At 43.2% G+C, this 21,140-nt stretch overlaps 1 protein-coding gene across 1 annotated transcript in view; it reads left to right on the top strand.

Moving 5' to 3' along the window:
- Nucleotides 1-21,140, top strand: part of SNX16 (sorting nexin 16) — a 63,716-nt gene that overhangs the window by 26,679 nt on the left and 15,897 nt on the right. The window contains exons 4-7 of the mRNA XM_082257765.1: nt 1,754-1,902; nt 18,045-18,114; nt 18,381-18,517; nt 20,058-20,174. Of these exons, the coding sequence (XP_082113891.1) occupies nt 1,754-1,902; nt 18,045-18,114; nt 18,381-18,517; nt 20,058-20,174 (473 nt within the window). The remainder of the gene's footprint in view (nt 1-1,753; nt 1,903-18,044; nt 18,115-18,380; nt 18,518-20,057; nt 20,175-21,140) is intronic.

Raw genomic sequence — 21,140 nt, 5'->3', positions numbered from 1 at the left:
GCACCGTGGTAGTTCATTGAAAGCTACAAGAGTTCAGCCGCAAAGGCTGTTGGCATTTGTAGTTTTCCATTCACAGAGGACTTTGAATGAGTAGCGCAGCCAGAGCTCCGCTCAGCTGCATTTTTTTAAATTGTGTCAAATAATGAGGGGGGGGGGGGGAGATCCCCGCTAGCTGTCACATCAGGGAGAGAGGTGACCTGTCTGTTCGTAACCTGTTACACCCTGAATATGGATGTAACATTTTACGAAAGGTGAACTTATCCTTTTAATTTGGACAGTTTTGAAAGCTTCATAATGTTGGGCTGTGAAAGTCAGAGGTTCAAAAGACAATTCTATGCAAATACAACTTGCTCCAAGTTCTCTGTTGGAAACCCTAATGACCTGGCCCTTTTTAAATCCTTCCTGCCTGATAGATGCTGCTCTGCAGAGACTAGGCATAATAAAGACATCCCTGGATCGCAACTGGACACAATTTGTGTGCTCCCAGGCATGATTATCACAGTTAGATTAATTTAGGGTCCTTTCACACGAACAATCCGATCAGATCCGCCTGTCAGTTTTTCAGGCGGATCTGATCGGATCCCCCATGCATCCCTATGGGGCAGCGGATGTCAGCGGAGACCTCTCCTCTGACACCCGCCACTATCCGATTCCTATCCGTGAAGTCCGGACGGATGGAAACCCTGTTTTCCATCCGTTCAGAGGATCCGGTGCGATGATATCGGATCTCATCCGATTCCCCCATAGAGAACAGCGGTGGTCTGACAGCTCCGTCTCCGCACACAGAGTGGAGACAGAGCTGTCAGCTGCCTGCTCAGTGGGGATCAGCGGATCGATCCCCCGCTGAGCAGAGAACAGACCACACCGTGTGAAAGGACCCTTAGTCACAAACAGCTGTGGGCGCCAACAGCCTGTCATTGCAGTGTATTGGCTTGGTGGCTGACGCTATGTGCACATACATCTCAATCCCAGCTGCAGGAATTGGTTGATTCCTGCCGCTGGGATTCACAGCGTGGCTAAATGCCCATGCAAATGAAGCCTTAATGTAAGAAGTGTGGAAAACATTTAAGCAACTGAGTGATTTTACATATACTGTATGTAGTTACTTTGTTCTAACTTTGAAGTCTTATCAAACATCTTAACTTTAGTTTGACCTACTAACTAACTGTTGTAATACAAGAGTTGCTTGTGCTGTAATATCAGAGAGCAAACCTAACTGAACTGCTTACTTGTGCTTTTTTTTAGCCCTCATGCACACTAGGTTTTGAACACTTTTTTTTTTTCCTCTGACAGAAGAAATGCAACATTCAAAATACGCCTAAAGCCGCATCTTTCAAGTGCTTTGATGCATTCAGGCGCACCATATGTTTGGTCGTCTATTTCATTGGCCAGAATAGTAATTTATTCATTCTGACCATTGAAAAAAAATAAACACTCAAGCGCTAAATGCAGCCATTTAGATGCATCAGGCATTTTTTCTGCCCAAGTGCTCCTCTCCTGAACGTGACCTTATTGCATTCAGATTTCTGCCTCTAAATGCCCGGGTGTGCATGGACACAAAGGCTAAAATAGAGGTGCATTTAGGGGCAGAAAAAAAAAAAAATTAAAAAAGGCGTTTGACAGCTGCAGTGTGCATGAGGCCTCATAATTTAGACGCCTGCTTGACTTCTCTTACCTGATTTCATTCTTTGCACGTTGTTTCGAGTCTTAATTTAATTTGTGAAAACTAAATGTGTATTTTAATTCCTCCCAGCTTAAGGAAATGTTTCCTGGTTTCCGGCTCGCTCTTCCTCCTAAACGATGGTTTAAGGACAATTATGATTTAGATTTTCTAGAGGATCGACAGCTGGGCCTGCAGGCATTTCTACAAAACTTGGTGGCACACAAGGATATTGCAAACTGGTATGACCGGCTATTACTGTTTGATTTTGCTATCACAGGCTTTTGTGATCTTTGAATCTTTCTGAGCTCTTGTTGTGAGTGATATTTCCTCCCACCTGTGGCAATGTAAATTACAGTTCAGTCAAACTGATCATTAGCTTTATAAATATTGCTTTGTGTTAGAGGGATTTGAAAAAAATTGTGGCTGGTTAAGGGTTGCAGATTAAAGACCAGTTCCTCTTCTTTTTGTTTCAGTTCCTCTAAGAAATTCAATCCTGTATATTGCTCACAGTATATTCACGGAATTCATGAACACTGTAATTTCATGCATTATGCGACGAGCACAATGTACTTTATAAATTATATCTGATTACTTTTACAGTCTAATTGGGAAAGGCTGTAAGACCAGTTTATCTTAAAGGAAACCTGATATAAGAGATATGTAATGGCTTCCATTGCTGACCTGTTTCTGAAAGTGTTAGTGATATTAAAGCGGTTATATCCCCTGTGTATAAAAAAAAAAAAAACCCTGCAGTACAATGGCATAATGTGCTAGTATGTATTGCTGAGGGAGCTGACATGTTCCCTTGGCGTCTCCTCCGCGTTCGGCAGCTCCGATGCTGTGAGTGGCTGGAGCCGCGATGACGTCAGTCCCACGCATGCGCACAAGAGTTAACTTTCCAGCAAAGAGCTCTGAAGGTCCGACAAGATACGCCGGACCTTCAGAGCGCATGCACCGCTGGTGTCAGTGGCTGCATGCAGGGTGAATATCTCCAAACCATGCAGGTTTAGGAGATATTCATTTTGCCTACAGGTAAGCCTTATTATAGGCTTACCTATAGGTGTGTTAGGAGGGTGCGCTAATAGATGTTAAAGCTGCTACCGGTATTCAGTGCCTAGTGAATATAAATGATATAAATGTATGATGGGTGCGCTAAAACCAAGTGTATATCCCAAATGAATCACTCAAAAGTGTTACAATGTGGAAAAAATTACAAATAATATAGGTGGAAATTATAAATGCAAGAATTCATAAGTCCATAAAATATTCATAAAAGTCCATAAGTGGTGACTCAAACTGATGGAAAAATGTAAACAATACTTCTCAAATTCAGTGTGAAAAACCCACCACCAGGTGAAATTCCTCCTTACCAGATGGAAAATAAGGTGCAGATATATTGCAAATGAACTAAAAAACACAGCAATCCCAGGTGCTTCCAATCTCCAAGTGAAAATCACTCAAATTGGTCCCTTACCGAACTGCAGATAATAAGCGCTTGTAAGATCCAGCAAAAAACACTATCTTCTCCAACCTCTAACAAGGTATCTCTTAGACCATGGGAACCGGAGATCCCTCAGACCTGTAGATTGTCCCTCTGCTTGCAGGGCAAACTTTTCTTCTTCCAGAATCTGTAAGGAAACCGCTATTAACCGCTCACCCGCTGAAGACTGCTCATGTAGGAGGTACGTTCTATGACAGGACAAGCGGCAAACTCCACAGTGCGAGGCGACACTTCCTGGACCATTCACTCTCATGGAGAGCATCAATGCGACCGCAAATGCAACGTCGCAAAGTCTGTATCGGCATAATGGGACACCCCGAGTTGTAGGAGGCGTATGGCATTCTAGAAAGAAGCAGAGACCTCTGTTACAGTGAAGTGGAATTTCGGTAATTTAACACTAGTCCTTTTTAAGTGTTCAGTAGTTTGGGGAAGTACATTTACCACAGCCACTGTGCTGGTTTTTTATATTTCTCTAAAACCCAAAACCACACACCACTGACTATTAAAGCAGACATTCACTCTTCACAGTGAAAATGGCGACCTACACTTAGGTACACCCCCTGCCCACAACACCCGCCCACAGCGTCCTGGGAAATATCACACATCCTGTGAAGCTGCAGTGCAGAAAGTCGGCTGTGATTCCTTAGGAAGTCAGTTGACTTCCATATCCAAAATGGTGGTTTCGGGGGCATGCAGCGGTAAGAAGTCAGGCTTGCTTTAAAACATGATTACATGGTGAATAGCTTACTGTTTTTTTCTTTTCAAAGCTGTCCTGGCAGAAAACTCCCATGCCTGTCTAGAGGCCGCATTTAAAGACTGAAATGGATGAGAGCAGCAGTCTCTGTACTGTTGTTACTCCAGATCTTCAGTTCGCAAATCTTACTACCTGATATGTACAGTGCTATAGTGGTGAGATGGGGGGCTTGTCGGGCGCTGTACAGGAACCACTGATCTCTCCTACAGTGCATCGGTCTCCAGCTGCAGTCGCTGGACCGGCATCGTAAAACATTAAGCTATTTACCACTTAGTGCTTTGATGCAGCCTGACTTTATCCTACTTTTGTAGGATAGTCTACAGACAGGTATGGTGCCAGCTGATTGGAAAAAAGCCAACGTGGTACCAATATTTAAAAAGGGGTTGAGATATATCCCGGGTAACTATAGGCCGGTCAGCCTAACATCAGTAGTCTGCAAGATTTTGGAGGGGATGTTAAGGGACCACATACAAGTCTTTAGTAATGAAAATGGTATCATTAGTAGTAATCAGCATGGATTCATGAAAAATCGTTCTTGCCAAACCAATCTATTAACCTTCTACGATGAAGTGAGCTGCCACCTAGATAAAGGTAAGCCTGTGGATGTGGTGTATCTGGACTTTGCAAAGGCCTTTGACACCGTTCCCCAGAAACGCTTAATGTACAAACTAAGGAAGGTAGGTATGGACCATAGGGTGAGTACCTGGATAGAAAACTGGCTCCAGGGGACAGTACAGAGAGTTGTGATTAATGGGGAGTACTCGGATTGGGTGGGTGTGGAAAGTGGGGTCCCCCAAGGTTCTGTCCTGGGGCCAATCCTGTTTAATTTATTCATAAATGATCTAGAGGAGGGGATATCTAGTACAATCTCAGTATTTGCGGATGATACTAAACTAAGCATGCCAATATCTTCTATACAGGATGTGGAAACCTTACAAGTGGACCTGAACAAAATAATGGGGTGGGAAGCTACATGGCAGACGAGGTTTAATGTTGAAAAATGTAAAGTAATGCACTTGGGCGTCAGAAATACTAAAGCAAGCTACTCACGGGGGGGGGGGAAGCTCTGGGTGAGTCTAGGATGGAAAAGGACCTGGGGGTACTGGTAGACAACAGGCTTTGCAGTGGCATGCAATGCCAAGCCGCTGCAAGCAAAGCCAACAGAATACTGGGATGTATAAAAAAGGGGATTCACTCCAGAAATAAAGAGATTATTCTCCCACTCTACAAGACTCTGGTCCGGCCACATCTGGAGTATGCTGTCCAGTTCTGGGCACCGGTCCTCAGGAAGGATGTGCTGGAACTGGAAAGAGTCCAGAGAAGGGCAACAAAAATAATTAGGGGAATGGAGGGCATCAGCTATGAGGAAAGACTACAAGCACTGAATTTATTCTCTCTGGAGAAGAGACGATTGAGGGGGGATATGATATCAATGTACAAATACTGTACTGGTGACCCTAGCATAAGGAACAAACTATTCAGAGAAAGGGAATACAATAAGACACGTGGCCACTCACTAAAACTAGAGGAAAAACGGTTTAACCTTAAAATACGTAAGGGGTTCTTCACTGTCAGAGCAGTAAGGATGTGGAATTCTCTTCCACAAGCAGTCGTATCAGCAGGGAGCATCGATAGTTTAAAAAAAGATGGGCACCTTAAAGACCACAACATAAGGGGTATACAATGAATGGTTAACAGCAAACACACACACACACACACACATCATAGGTTGAACTGGATGGACTGATGTCTTTTTTCGACCTCACGAACTATGTAACTATGTAACTTTATTCTTCAAAGCTACAATTGGGCAGGCCATACATTTATTTCCTTCCATGGAGGAAGGAAAGAAAATTATTACAGGTACTTCTATAGCACAGTCAGTGTTGATGGGGGAATAACTTCCGCAGCAGCATTTTGTTCTGCAGGTGGGGAGCCTTTAACACTGGCAGAACTCAATGATTAGTGTTGCTGGCTTATAACCTGCGGCATGAATTGTTTGGGAAAAACCCAACTGGCTGGTTAAATCGACTTGTGTACAACCAGGGTGCTCATATGTGGATCGAAATTTGGCTTGTCCTTGCTGAACCAGACATTTCGATCCATGTATGGTCGGCTTAGGTGATGATCATTTTAGTTAGGTGGTGTTTCAAATAATGCAAGGCTTTTCTTTAAAAAACAACACACAGCATGTGTTTTGTAAAAGCTCTGTTCATTTCATAAAAAGTATAACATTTTCAAAAGCCCACACATGTACAGGACATGTTCTTACCTTCAGTGAAAATGTCATTGTATATAAAAAAAAAATCAGTAGATTATATGCAAGTCTTGGCCTATCCTGTAGACATTAGAGGAACTTCACTCCCCCCACCATGTAGGTGTATTTTTCACCATGTAGGTGTATTCTTTGTAAGAAATACCTGGATGTGGCACATGTTAAGGTCCTCTTTGTCTTTTTCTTTGTGTATTTTTCCCCTCTTTCGCTGTGTTAACCACAAAACACATACTTTCATGGCCACAAATCCTGCACTGTTCTCTAGTGATCTGGCACTCCATCTTTGCAGACCCAATCCTGTGCTGCCATCTTCTTTTCTAATGTCGGAAGCCAAATGTTTCCTCCTGCAGCAGGCCGCAAGGCAACACACATGCGCCGCATTGAGTCATCGAGTGGCGGAGTGCGAAATAAACAGTTCTTCCCCTGATAACACGTAACATGCACACAAAGTATGGATTGCCTTGGAGGCTCCTTGGGATGCATGACCAAAATATCCCAGGAGGCTGTGTGTGGGGGAGGGCATGTCTTTATCACCTACGTGAGAAACCTGGAAGTGCTGGGCAACTGGGGGGGGGGGGGGGGGGTTTAAGTCAGTAAGAAGTGTGATTGCCCACATTAAGCTTGGCCCTGTTCCCTCCTACCCTCTGAGATTTTCTTTTGGTCATTGGGCTGTTCGTTGACTTAGAAAACTGAGAGGTTCAAAGTTGAGAGGGGGCAGAACCAAGCTCAGCCTAAACCCACTACAGTAACCTAATGGTTTTCTCAAGTGTATGTTTAACCAAATCAGAAAAATGAAATGTACAACATATTCTAGTTTAATTTCTATGTTAGGACACAAGGCCCCTGGTCAGATTTTACATGTGGCCGTGTTACAGTTAAGCCCATACTGATGCCCCAGTCCTGTGGTATGGCTGTCCTATCTAGTTAATTTAAAAATGTAAAAAATATATATACTAAGTCGAGCTAAACTATCAACATTATCTATTTTAAATCCTTAAGCTGCTAGCCTTAGTAAATAGATAGGAAAGTATATTATAATAACTTAATTTGCCTCCTGGTTTCTGTCCTAGGCCAAAATGATGTCATACACCCCATGAGTCTTTAGGGTCATTTTTTTTTCCTTTTATCTGGAGGAGAAGCTTTTTCTGTTAAGCACACCCTCCTGTCTGCATGCCTGAGCTAAGGGCAGATGGATCCGAAGAAGTCAATGCTACACGAATCATCTGCCCTTACTCAAGATAACCTTTGCTAGAAATGCTAGGGGGGTGTTTTTCTAAGTGATTTCTCAACAAAAATAAAGCATAGAGACATGGATGGATGGGCGAGTTTGCTTTGAATATTAAAATTGAATTACAGTGCTCCTGAAAAGTATTCACAGCGCTTCACTTTTTCCACATTTTATGTTACAGCCTTATTCCAAAATGGATTAAATTCATTATTTTCCTCAAAACTCTACAAACAATACCCCATAGGGACAGCTTGAAATAAGTTTGTTTGAAATCTTAGCAAATTTATTAAAAATAAAAAACAAAATAAAAATCACATGTACACGAGCATTCACAGCCTTTGCTCTATACTTTGTTGGCACCAATTACAGCCTCAAGTCTTTTTGAGTGTGATCCTACAAGCTTGGCACAACTATTTTTGGGCAGTTTCTCCCATTCTTCTTTGCAGGACCTCTCCAGCTCTATCAGGTTGGGTGAGGAGCATTGGTGCACAGCCATTTTCAAGTCTATCCAGAGATGTTCAATCGGGTTAAGTCTGGGCTCTGGTTGGGCCACTCACAGAGTTGTCTCATAGCCACTCCTTTGTTATCTTGGCTGTGCGCTTAGGGTCATTGTCCTGTTGGAAGATAGACTGGGACGAAGGTTCGAGGTTCAGAGGTCTCTGGAGCAGGTTTTCATTAAGGATGTCTCTGTACATTACTGGATTCATATTTCCTTTGATCCTGACTAGTCTCTCAGTTCCTGCAGTTGAAAAACATCCCCACAGCATGATGCTGCCACCACCATGCTTCACTGTAGGGATGGTATTGGCCAGGTGATGAGCGGTGTTTGGTTTCCTTCAGACATGATGCTTGCCATTCAGGCCAAAGAGTTCAATTTGTGTTTTATCAGACCAGAGTTTCTCATGGTCTGAGAGTCCTTCAGGTGCCTTTTGGCAAACTCCAGGTGGGCTGTCATTTGCCTTTTACTGAGGAGTGGCCACTCTACCATACAGGCCTGATTGGTGGAGTGCTGCAGAGATGGTTGTTCTTCTGGAAGGTTCTCCTCTCTTCACAGAGAAATGCTGGGGGTCTGTCCGAGTTACCATCGGGTTCTTGGTCACCCCCCTGATTTAGGCCTTCTCCCCTGATCGCTCAGCTTGGCCAGGCAGCCTGCTCTAGGAAGAGTCCTGGTGGTTCAAAACTTCCATTTACGTATGATGTAGGACACTGCTCATTGGGACCTTCAATGCTGCAGAAATGTTTCTATACCCTTCCCCAGATCTGTGCCTTGATGCAATCCTGTCTCTGAGGTCTACAGACAATTCCTCAGACTTTATGGCTTGGTTTGTGCTCTGATACGCACTGGTAACTGTGGGACCTTATATAGATAGGTGTGTGCCTTTCCAAATCCTGTCCAATCACCTGAATTTACCACAGGTGGACTCCATTTAAGTTGTAGAAACATCTCAAGGATGATCAGTGGAAACAGGATGCACCTGAGTTCAATTTTGAGTGTCATGGCAAAGGCTGTGAGAACTTCAGAATGTACATGTGACTTTTTTTGTTTTTATTTTTAAATAAATTTGCAAAGATCTCAAACAAACTTCTTTCACATTTTCATTATGGGGAGTTGTTTTGTATATTTTTAGAGACTATAATGAATTTTGCAAATAGTAAAGCACTGTGAATACTTTCCTGGATGCACTGTAAATAGTGTTTTCAGATTGTGGTGCTCAGATACAGTTTAACCACTTTATGTCTGCTCACTGTGCTGCTACTGCGGCACAGTGGCTCGTTATCGTCTGGTGACGTAGACCTACGCCACCAGACATTCCCCTCTCTCGGCGGCGCGCGCTCCCGCTGTATTCAGTTACAGCGGAAGTCGGGCCAGGGGAGGAGCGGTGGTGATCACCGCTGCTCTTCCCCGATCGTCGGGGATCTAGTGTGGAAATCTGCCCGCTTGTGTAAACAAAGTGGGCGGATCGCCTAAGTGACAGGCAGGGACAGATTGCAGGATTCAGCATAGCTGAACCTGCGATCTGTCCCTGTGTCACTCAGTCACCTCCCCCCCACACACGTCAGTAAGCACCAGGCATACATTAACCCCTCCCTCTCCAATAAAAATTAACCCCTTCCCTGCCAGTGTCATTTCTACAGTAACTGCATATGTATAGCACTGATTACTGTAGTAATTTAACTGGTACCCCCAAAAGTGTCAAACATGTCAGTCAAGGGTCCGATCTGTCCGCCGCAATGTCGCAGTCCCGCAAAAAAAATTGCAGATCGCCGCCATTACTTGTTAAAAAAAAAACACCAAAAATGACAGAAATCTTTCCCTTAGTTAGTAAACGCAATAACTTTTGCGCAAACCAATCAAAATACGCTTATTGCGTTTTTTTTTTTACCAATATGTAGCAGAAAACAAATTGGCCTAAAATGTTAAAAAATTTAGATTTTTAAATTTTTTTTTGGGGGGGGGGGGGGGGGGATTTCATATAAAAAAAAATGTGAAAAATTATTATTTTTTCAAAATTGTCGCATTTTTTTTATTAATATCGCAAAAAATAAAAATCGCGGAGATGATCAAATACCACCAAAAGAAAGCTCTGTTTGTGGGAAAAAAAAGGACGTAAATTTCGTTTGGGTACGGCGTTGCATGACCGCGCAATTATCAGTTAAAGTCGCACAGTGCGGAATCGCAAAAAGTGGCCTGGACGTAAAACAGCAAAATCCTCCGGTGGTAAAGTGGTTAAGATTATAACTTTTTATAATAGGATGCTTTATAGATGGGCTGGCAGCTTTCATTTGTGCAGTTTCTGCAATTTCTGCAGTTCTTTCACTAAATATGTGCATCATCCCCAGTTGAGGTTTCTCTGAGGACAGTTTGTTGACCCTCTACCTACTACTCATGTTTATTACATCCTATCTGGCCTGTTCAGTGTTTGGTTTAAAGCTTTTATAGTTGTCAGACGAGTTTTAATCTAGATGAAAATAATAATGTGACTGCAGTGTAGTGTAATATTCCCTCTTTTGTTTGAAGCCAAGCAGTAATTTTATACAGCTCATTATTATTCTCTGTAAATAAGACTTTAAAATCATAGACACCATCTAAAAGCCTGGGTAGATGAAAGGTATAAAGTGAGTAAGCATGAAGTCCCAGATTGGATAAAAATCATTCGGTGTGAAATAGACCTTTTTATTTGCGGGCCTCTGCATAGAAGGTGTTTAGCATTATAATTTTAGGAAAACACACACACTAGACTGAACAGGGACCTAAAACAGAAGATCAAATCATTAATACATGTGACTTTACTTTAGGAACACTGGAGCAGCTGCAGGGAATAGAATTACACAGGGAGGGGAGGGGATAAACTGACCACACTATCAGAGATCAGCAGCCATGATAAACGTGGTCAGCTTACAGAGGGGAAGACGGGAACAGGCAGGATTAGCCAGGTCTTGTAGAACATAGAAAGGGACAATTGACATGGCAAAAGCACTGTATATCTCGTGCCTTAAAGCAGAGTTCCACTCATTTCTAAGTTTGTTAAAAGTCAGCAGCTACAAAGTGTAGCTGCTGACTTTTAATAAACACACACACTCGCCTGTCCCATGATCCAGCGATGCTCCTCTCTCTCGCCTCTCCCCGGCATTGGCATCACAAGTGTGGGCACCTTGACTGTGCCTCCTCAGTGGCCGGGCAATCTTCCCGGACCTGTGACGTGTCCCAGAAAATTGCAGGGAGGGAGGGTGAGAGAAGAACTTTGCCCGAGCGAAAGTGGGAGTGAATACTTGTCAAAACTAGGTACCCGCTCCCCCCTCAAAAAATGGCATGTAAGGGGGTGATCGGTGCTTAAAGCGGAAGTTCCACTTTTGGGTAGAACACCACTTTAATAGGGGGCAGGAGCATGTTTTTTTTGTTTAGGTTACAGCCACTTTAATGTATCTTTTAAAATATGGACTCTATAGCACAATATTTTTCGGGGCCTTTCTGTGCATAATAATCTTTTTTTTTTTTTCTTCTTCTTCTTCATATTCTTGACTTTATTCTAGCCACTTTATAAGCCAAAACCATTATGTATTCACGTAATGTATTTTAAAGAATTCTAAAGACAAGTCACCACACACACACACACACACACACACACTCACACACTCACACTCACACACTCACACTCACACACTCACACACTCACACACTCACACACTCACACACACACTCACACACACACACACTCACACACTCACACACTCACACACTCACACACTCACACACTCACACACACACACACACACACACACACACTTTTTAGTATAATATAGCATTTTATTATGTTTGTTCAGAAACTGCATGTTAAAGTTTTTTTTTTTTTTTTTTTTTGAACTGTTATATTTAAAATAAGCTGCAATACAATAGAGCAACAAATAAATGTTACTTGTTATACAACAAAGATAGCAGTAAATAATGAATTGACGTCCTGGCAACCCCTTTTGTTCAAATAATTTTAGGGTCTGCTCACACCCGCGTGGTGCAGGAAACCTGCGTTCCGTGCACGTTTCCTAACCCACATTCTTTAAAGTAGTGCATGCACTACTTTTGGTACGATCCAGTGTGATTTCAGCCCATTCACAATAATAGGCTGAAAAATCATACTGCACTGAAAACTGCGTTCCTGTGTGATTCAGGTGTGGACTGGCCCAGAATTGGGAAAAATGAAAGAAAATACATGTATTATTCTATTTGGAAACTATAAAATAAACTCAATAGCAGTTTATTTCCCATATAGTACACCGCTATGCTCACACAAAAGATGTTCACGTTAGCAGCGATGGCCTGTCCCCTAAGAGGGTGGAAAGAGGTCAGTTGGAAATGTCTTTGCTGGGAACAGTGTCACACATTGGCTCTTGTAGTATAATAGGTCTTTACAGCGGGGAAGCACATGAATAATTGCTCTTTCTCCTTTTCAGACTGTTGTGACTACGTGGGCTAGCCTCTCTCCCCATAACAAGGAACAGTGTAGTTTGATTTTGGCAGGATGACAGTTTGAGTTAAGTGCTGCATAAAATATGATTCTGTGGGATTTGTTCCCATGTCGCTCTCCTTGAACAAGGCCTGTACAATACCCCCTGATGGTAACGCATCCTGTACATTCTATTGTGCTGACCCTGGGCTAACCTGACATCCTGTACTGCTCTATGTCCAGCGAACCTGCCATGGCAGTCCCTTCTGTAATTTATTGCTTCAACTGTTTTGATTTATATTTAGTCCAGTAGTCTGGAGTGATAGCCCCAGGGAAGAGACTACCAGTAATGCTTTCGTAGAAGCAGGTGGAAATTCTTGGATATTTAAAAATAAAAAAGCACTGCGTTATTGGAAAAAAAGGATCACTGGGGTTGATTTACTAAAGGAGTAGGGGGTGTTCACCCCAGTAATGTCAGTGTTGAGTTTGCATAGAGAGGGCTTATTCACACCATCTATGCAGACTCAAAGGACACATAGAAAATAATTGTTTGTGCCCTGTTCATACCATAATGCAACATAGAGGTGTGGTGCAGTGCACTGCATACAAATGCAGCTTGTCTAAATGTTTTCCCCATGCAACGCAGTGCTGTGTATAGATATGAATCATAGGTATAAAAACGTTAATTGTCATTTTGTGATGCTTAAAAAAAAAAGTAAATGTAATGACACATCTCACCACACCTACACAACACACACAAGCATGCACATGGGAACTGATGTTAAAGGAGAAGTATGGCCAAACTACTATGGATTACAGGGGTGCAGTTCCGTGACCTGTTTTCAGCCGTCACTCATCCCGTCTAGGCTGGGGAAAGATATGGTCAGGATCTGCCCAAATGCCTGGACTGACACCTGGCTCAGCCTCTCAGGGATGCGCTGAGAGGCTGAGCCAGCCCCTTCCACCCTCTTCACAGCCAAGCGCTCCAGTGAACGCTAGAGGGGAGAACTGAGGGATCAGCAGTGTTTGATCGCTCACATCTGACTGCAGATCGGATCAATGCTGCATTCACCTAGGTGAATATAATTGTTTGGTTTTTTAAATCCCAAACAGCCCTGTTGCTCTGGAAGGAGGTCATACGATGTCCTCCCAGGATTGCTCCTCGCTCCGGCGCGATCTGTTACCCACCCTTTCCCCAGGACACGGCTGAAGACAGATCACTGTACCGGCCTGCTGCTGGTACCATGTGATCGCTGTGGCCAATCACACCAGATCACATTATTGTACACAATGAAAGACTTTGATTCATGCCTTTCATTGTGTACTATTGTGATGAGCCCTGAGAATGGTCACAGTGATCATATGGTACAGACAGGGCCAATCACAGCCCATCTGTACCATGTGATTGGCTGTGGCCAATCACAGCTAATCACAATAGTGAACAATGAATGAATAGTTTTCATTCAGAAAAAAATGGTCACTGACAGAGCTTCAGTGTTCCTCTGTGGAGAGAGGAGAACCTTCCAGAAGAACAACCATCTCTGCAGCACTCCACCACCCGCTCCACAGCCAAGCACTCCGGTAAGCACTAGAGGGGAGAACTAATCGATCAGCGGTGTTTCATCGCTTTCTTCTGACTGCAGATCGGATCTATGCTACATCCACCTAGGTGAGTATAATTGCTTGTTTTTTTTTTTTTTTAAATCCCAAACAGCCCTGTTCTGAAAGGACATTGTATGACATCCTCCCAGGATCGTGCCTCACTCCACCAGGATCTGTTACCCGCCATGTCCACAAGACACTGCTGGTGACAGATCACTGTACCTGCCTGCTGCTGATACCATGTGATCGCTGTGGCCAATCACATGACAATTGTACATTATTCATGCCTTTCATTGTCTACCATTGTGATGAGCTCTGTAATTGGTCACAATGATCACATGGCTAATCACAGTAGTAAGCAATAAATGTTTTTTATTCAGAAAAATGGTTTATAACTGTAAAATTCACAGCTCTAAGCAATCATAGTGTGTAAAAAGAAAAGGAAAATAAAAACCTATTCACCTCCCCAGAGTAGTACAGTGTTACTCTGGTCACTGTATGTAAAAAAATAATAGAATTAACCAGTCAGTGTCCCTGATCACCACCACGCCAGTTATATGATGACACTGTACTGGTGACAGTATGTAAAAATGCTTAATAAATTGGGGAAAAATATATATTTTCATTTTCCAAAAAATGACCACTTCAAAAAACTCAGCATGCCTCTTACTAAATACCATGAAAAAGGGGTCATTCGGGGGGATATTTGTATTGTCCTGGCATTTTCGGGCTTCAAGAAATTAGAAATTTTGGGCCGTCAGTACAGAAGGATTGATCGATTATCTCACAGTTTGTGGACTCCTATAACTTTCCTACAGACTAAATAATATACACTAATTTGGGTTATTTTCACAAAAGAAATGTAGCAGTATACATTTTCACCTACATTTATGAAGAAAGATTATTTATTTGCAAAATGTTATAACAGAAACAAAAGAAAACTTGTTTTTTTTTTTTTCTTTTTTTCTTTAGCAAGAAAAAAAAAACAGCAGGTATTAAATACCATCGAAAGAAAGCTCTATTTGTGTGAAAAAAATAATTTAATTTGGGTACTGTGTTGCATGACCCAGCAACTGTTAATCAAAGTGTGACAGCGCTGAAAACTGGCCTGGGCAGGAAGGGGGTGAAAGTGCCCAGTATTGAAGTGGTTAACCATCCTATATTGTTAGTAAATAAGTAGTTGAATGCATGTTTCCAAATGTGCATGGGGAAAATAGATGTTTGCACATGATTGTTTATTCAAAGTGAGCAGCACTTCACTTCTACTCCATTGGGGAGTCAACAGTGGGTTTATTCAATGCTGTGAACTTTAAAAACTACTTTGCATGGCTTTATTTATAATAAATTAAAATCTAGTTATTTCTATGGGTTAGTGAACTTTGTACACCATCATTGATCCTGAAGGAGCAATAACCTTGCTAGCTGGTGAGTATTAATGGTAACTATGGTAAGACTATAGAGATAGGAGTGGGGAGGGGGAGAGGACAAAGACAAAAAAGGAATAGGCGGGCGAGGGTAGAATGTTCTTCCTGGGAGAAAGAAGTGGCGACTGGACAGATTCCTCCGAGAGTGCATTTAAAGCCTAACTCCACTTTTTGTTGAGAAAAGAACATTCCCCTCTGCGTGATCTATTTACATTTCAAGGATTTTACCAACCTTTGTTGCAGATTCCTACCTTTTTGTTCTTAAGAAATCAATGTTTGTTCCTCTGTGCCCCTGGACTGAGTGGGTCTAATGGTTTCATGATTATCATTCAACTGTGCAGCTGCAGAGCACTAATGAGGAAAGCTGCTGGGCCTGCATCCCTTTAGACGTGTTTCTATTGATTTGTATCTTAGGCAGCCTTCTGGGAAAATCAGTGAGCCAATCCCACAAGCAGAAAATTATGTTTCTGGTTTGTGTCGCAATTGTATACGCTATATTATTTTTTCTTTATTTGCTATTTTTCCCCCCACTAAAGTGGAATTTCCCTTTTAACCCTGGTTCACACTGATGCAATTTCTGACGCATTCCAGAACACATAGGATTTCATGACAAGTGAAATAATGAGTTTCTGTGGAGGTTGCTCACATATATGCAGTGCGATTACAATGCGATTTTTAAGAGTCCTGTGCGAGTTTAGTGCAGTGTTGTGCGATTTGTAGCTACGTAGGCTTGAATGGAAATCAAATGCATATCGCTTATGTCTCCTAAGATACCACAATTTCAGTTCGTTTTCTACAAGTCTTTTCTTTGTTTCATATCTCCCACCCAGGTCCATGTTAGGAAAGAGACTGACATACTGTGTTCAAATCGCATCAAAATGCATTAGAATCCCTTCTGAACCGCATCATCTCGCATTGGAGCTGCTCCTTGAAATCGCACTGATTCAGCTTGCATAGTATTAGACTGCATTCACACTAGTCCGACTGACAAGTCGCGGCCTGTCACGCTCCCATTGTGCGGTACAGGAGCCGTTCTAATAGGAGCGACACAAGTCGCTCCGACTTAGAAAAAGGGTCCTGTACTACTTTGGGGCGACCTGGAAGCGACTTGCATAGACATTCATTTTATGAAGTCAGTGAAAGTCACGCTGCACGTAGTGTGAAGCGACGTCGGAGCGACGTAGTGTGAACCGAGACGAAGTGTGAATCTAGCCTTATGTAGGCATTAGTGTAGACAAAATACTGCCGGGCCCTCCATGTTGACCTGAGGGTCTCTTTGGTGTTATGTAGCATACCGGTAAGATTGTCTATGTCCCTGATCTCATTAATCTTTGGAAACTAGTTTTGGTGGGTGGGCATATTTGCTTCTACCAAAGTGGAATGCGTGCCTTCGTCGCTTTTAAAAGATGAATGGTCAGAGAGGGTTTGTATTTCCTAAAGCCCAACTCCAGGCAAAACAGATTTTTAATTCTTACAGAAGGGTTAGAATATCTTTTTCATTGGCTATTTATGTCCTCGCTGGAGAGATCGAACGTTAATTCCTGTCCTGCTGACAGGGTGTCAGAAGGACATGATGGGCTATCTCCTAGATTGGGGCAGAGGTAACAAATACTTTATTTAGTAGAATGGAGAGGGTTAGAACACATGTCGGTTTTTATTTTGAAGTTAAAGAGAATCTTTCCTCACCTTGGCTCCAGCAGTGCGGTGTCCCTGATCTCCCTGCCCGGCCACTGACCTCTTTTGGCAGCCAGCTTTCGGGGTCTTGATCGCCCGCTGCTGTCTTTGGCCGGGTGGGGTGGCGTCACTCCCATGCGTGTGCTGGGGAGTTCAGTTCGATTCGGCATTGCCTAATTTGTACAGTGAGCTGAGTGTTCGTGCTTTACTATACAGGCAGGTAAGTAACTTTACCGTAGAAGAGACAAAGCATGAATTAAAATTCCTGCCATTTTTAATTCTGGCCTAAAGTTCCACTTTTGTCTTGGTTCACATTATTGCGATGCGGGAACACTGCGAATATACCTCGTGTTCCCGCATCGCATCCGCAGCACAGGCAGTTCACACTGCCATATGCGATACACTGGGGGGATCAATTCAAAGTTAACAACACCCCCAGATCAGATCGCATATCGCAGTGCGATCTGACAGTTCGCACAGAAATCAAATCGCACTGGTGTGAACCACTATGCGATCCGATTCTGCTGCGGACCAAAAAAAAGCGAGTTCACTGCGATTGACTGAATTTGCACCGCACAGACATCGCAAGTGATTTTAGGAGCAGTGCACTCCGAATTACATGCGATGTCTGTGATCGCATTAGTGTGAACCAGCACTTAAAGACTTGGTTAAGGCCTGTATTGCATTGTTTCCAAAATATTTAAAATATAATCAAGATGATGAGATTTATTTTTATTTCTTTCTCTGTTTCCGGTGACAACTGCACCCTCCTATTTCTTGTCCTGGTGTCACTGTGTGGGCACAGACAGCAATGCTAATGCAAATGACTGCTTCCTATTCTATCCTAAACTATTACAAAAAAAAATGAAGTTGTAATAAGTTTAGGCCTCTAATACAGAATTACCTTTTTAAGATTTCATATTTTTTTTCTTGTGCATGATCTTATATAAACTAATAGTAATGAGATGTATTTTTTCTTTCAGTGCCTCGGTGAGGCTGTTTCTCTGCTTAGATGATCCTCCTGGTCCTTTTGATAGTCTAGAAGAGAGCAGGGTGAGTGTTTTTGTTTTTGTAATTAATTCTCATATTGGCTTGTTTTATTATCTTCCTATTTTACTGCAGGCTTAGGAAGCCACAGCTGGGCTTATTTGAGATGAAGAAGCATGCTGGGATCTGTAGTCCCCTAGCAGCTAAAAATCCACAAGCGGACTAATCCGATGCCTTCTTCTCTGCCGTATAATGCCGCCTTCTCTTCTTTATAATGTTAGCAGTTTCTTTTTTTTCCTTCCGAATTTGACTGAACATTGCTGTGCACTTAGGCTTTCTGCGAGACGTTAGAAGAAACAAATTACAGACTTCAAAGGGATCTTGCCGAGAAGCAGAAAGAGCTGGAAGCCATGAAGAAGCTGTTAAATGAGAAACAGCTGCATATACAGACCCTGGAAAGCCAGATTCAGTGAGTATTTCCCATTAAACTGCGATGTCTGAGGACATTTCCTGGCCACCATTTCTCTGCTCTGCAGGCTTTTTACTTATAAATTATTGGAGTTATTTTCAGATTCTGGAATAAATTGCCTCATTTTTGTCTTTTGGCTCTGTGTAAATCTCACCACCATTGGTGTTTCCAGCCTCTGTAGGTCACCAGATGGTCATACACCTTGGATAGGAAGCATTTTATTGCGGTCTGAATGTGGCCCTGAATAGAAGCAACATTTGTGCTACTGTTAGCCACACTTGTGTCTGGGAACAGATGTACTGCAAACACGTCTGTTAGTCTTAAAGTCATGAAACCGAAGTCTGTCACATTCTTTGCTGAATATGAGCTAAAGATGTTGAGCATCACTGCCCTGGGATTGGTACATAGTCCGAAAGTAAACTATGGCAGCTTCCTACTAAATACAGGGCAGTACAGTGTAGAAGTGTGCATCTTCACTTGCCTCACGATTCTATTCGATTCGATTACGGTTATCATATCAACAATTGGATTAGATTCCGCGATGCATCACGATTAACGCTCATGGTTTTAATCAAAAAAATTCATAAGAACTCCATTTTTTTTTTTTTTATCTGTAGTCTAAAATCTTAAAAAGGCGAGGGTCAGAGACAGCAGACACACTACAGGAGAGGGTCAGAGACCGCAGACACACTACAGGAGAGGGTCAGAGACCGCAGACACACTACAGGAGAGGGTCAGAGACCGCAGACACACTACAGGAGAGGGTCAGAGACCGCAGACACACTACAGGAGAGGGTCAGAGACCGCAGACACACTACAGGAGAGGGTCAGAGACCGCAGACACACTACAGGAGAGGGTCAGAGACCGCAGACACACTACAGGAGAGGGTCAGAGACCGCAGACACCCTACAGGAGAGGGTCAGAGACCGCAGACACCCTACAGGAGAGGGTCAGAGACCGCAGACACCCTACAGGAGAGGGTCAGAGACCGCAGACACCCTACAGGAGAGGGTCAGAGACCGCAGACACCCTACAGGAGAGGGTCAGAGACCGCAGACACCCTACAGGAGAGGGTCAGAGACCGCAGACACCCTACAGGAGAGGGTCAGAGACCGCAGACACCCTACAGGAGAGGGTCAGAGACCGCAGACACCCTACAGGAGAGGGTCAGAGACCGCAGACACCCTACAGGAGAGGGTCAGAGACCGCAGACACCCTACAGGAGAGGGTCGTTTGTGGTTTATGTAAGAATCTCAATAAACATATCTTTAAAAAATAGGTCATCAGTCTGTTGCTGTTCTTTTAATGTCCATTCACATGCTGGGGCTGGGAGATGACACCACTGCATTCCCGTCACTGAGGAATGGGTGTCTCATTCTCCTGGTTGTATTGTGTAAAGCTGAAGACTTGATGTACAAAAATACAAATCCTTTAGCAGGTAAAACAGATCCCATATATGTATCATCTGTGTATTAAGCTGTTTCCCTGGAGTCCAGCTGTATTATCCTTCATAAAAAACCCAAATCTGATTCTTTGTAGGGAAATCAGTGTTGGACACAGTAAGGCACGAAGACCTTCCAGAGAGGAGAGTGAATGCAGTGGTGAGGTGGAGTCCTCCGCCATTGAAGCCGATCAAGCTGCCTCTACAGAGAATGGGTAGGTTATACCTATGTTGGGTTTTCTCCTTGTGAAAATGGAGCAGAACGGTCTGAAGTCTAGAAAATGGCCAGAAAATAATATGAATGCCTGCAGCAGATGCGTGCCCATTGTTGCTTTTGGTTTATGTGGAACTGTATAAACAGAGCTATGCAACAGTAACTACATGCCTATATTTGTGTTTGATTTTATGTGAAAAAAATGACAGAGAATGGGCTCAGAGAGCAGACTGTAATAATGGAAGAATAACAGGTACCGAGAGAATGGGTTACCACGACCATGCTGCATTGGATAGGCAAGGATCCACAACAACTCACCAAAATGTCAACCATTAGAGTAGATTTACCAGTACACATTAAGTCAATTAAAATACACCTATACTCCAACACTGCCTTAACCACTTGCCGACTGCCTAACGCCGATCTACGTCGGCAGTCAGCCCCTCACAGGCAAAGTGACGTAGGGCTACGTCACTAGCTTGTGAGGGTCTAGGGAGCGAGCGCGCGCCCCCGGAGGCGCGCTCCCGCGTGGTCACGGACCCCCCCCCGCGCGTGTGACCAGCGGACCCGATGTCCGCCGATCGATTCGCGGGGGAGAGGGAGAATGTCAGGCAGCTTGTGTAAACAAGCTGCCTGTCATTCTCCTCGCTGTAAAGACACTGATAAAACGGATCTAGTATGTAGATCCGTTGATCAGTGTCCTTACAGCTCAAGCCACAGCAAATCACAGTAGAAAGCACGCCCCTAGGGATACACACAGCCCCTCCCTTCCAAATAAAGTTAACCCCTTCACAACCAGTGTATTTTTACAGTAACAGTGCATATGTATAGCACTGATTACTGTAGAAATGTCACTGGTAACCCCAAAAGTGTCACAAATGTCAGTCAAGGGTCCGATCTGTCCGCCCCAATGTCGCAGTACCGCAAAAAAAATCGCAGATCGCCGCCATTACGCGTTAAAAAAAAA

This window comes from Pelophylax lessonae (assembly GCF_965119305.1).
Source record: "Pelophylax lessonae genome assembly, chromosome: 5".
Lineage (NCBI taxonomy): Eukaryota > Metazoa > Chordata > Amphibia > Anura > Ranidae > Pelophylax > Pelophylax lessonae.
This window is presented reverse-complemented; position numbering and strand designations above follow the sequence as displayed.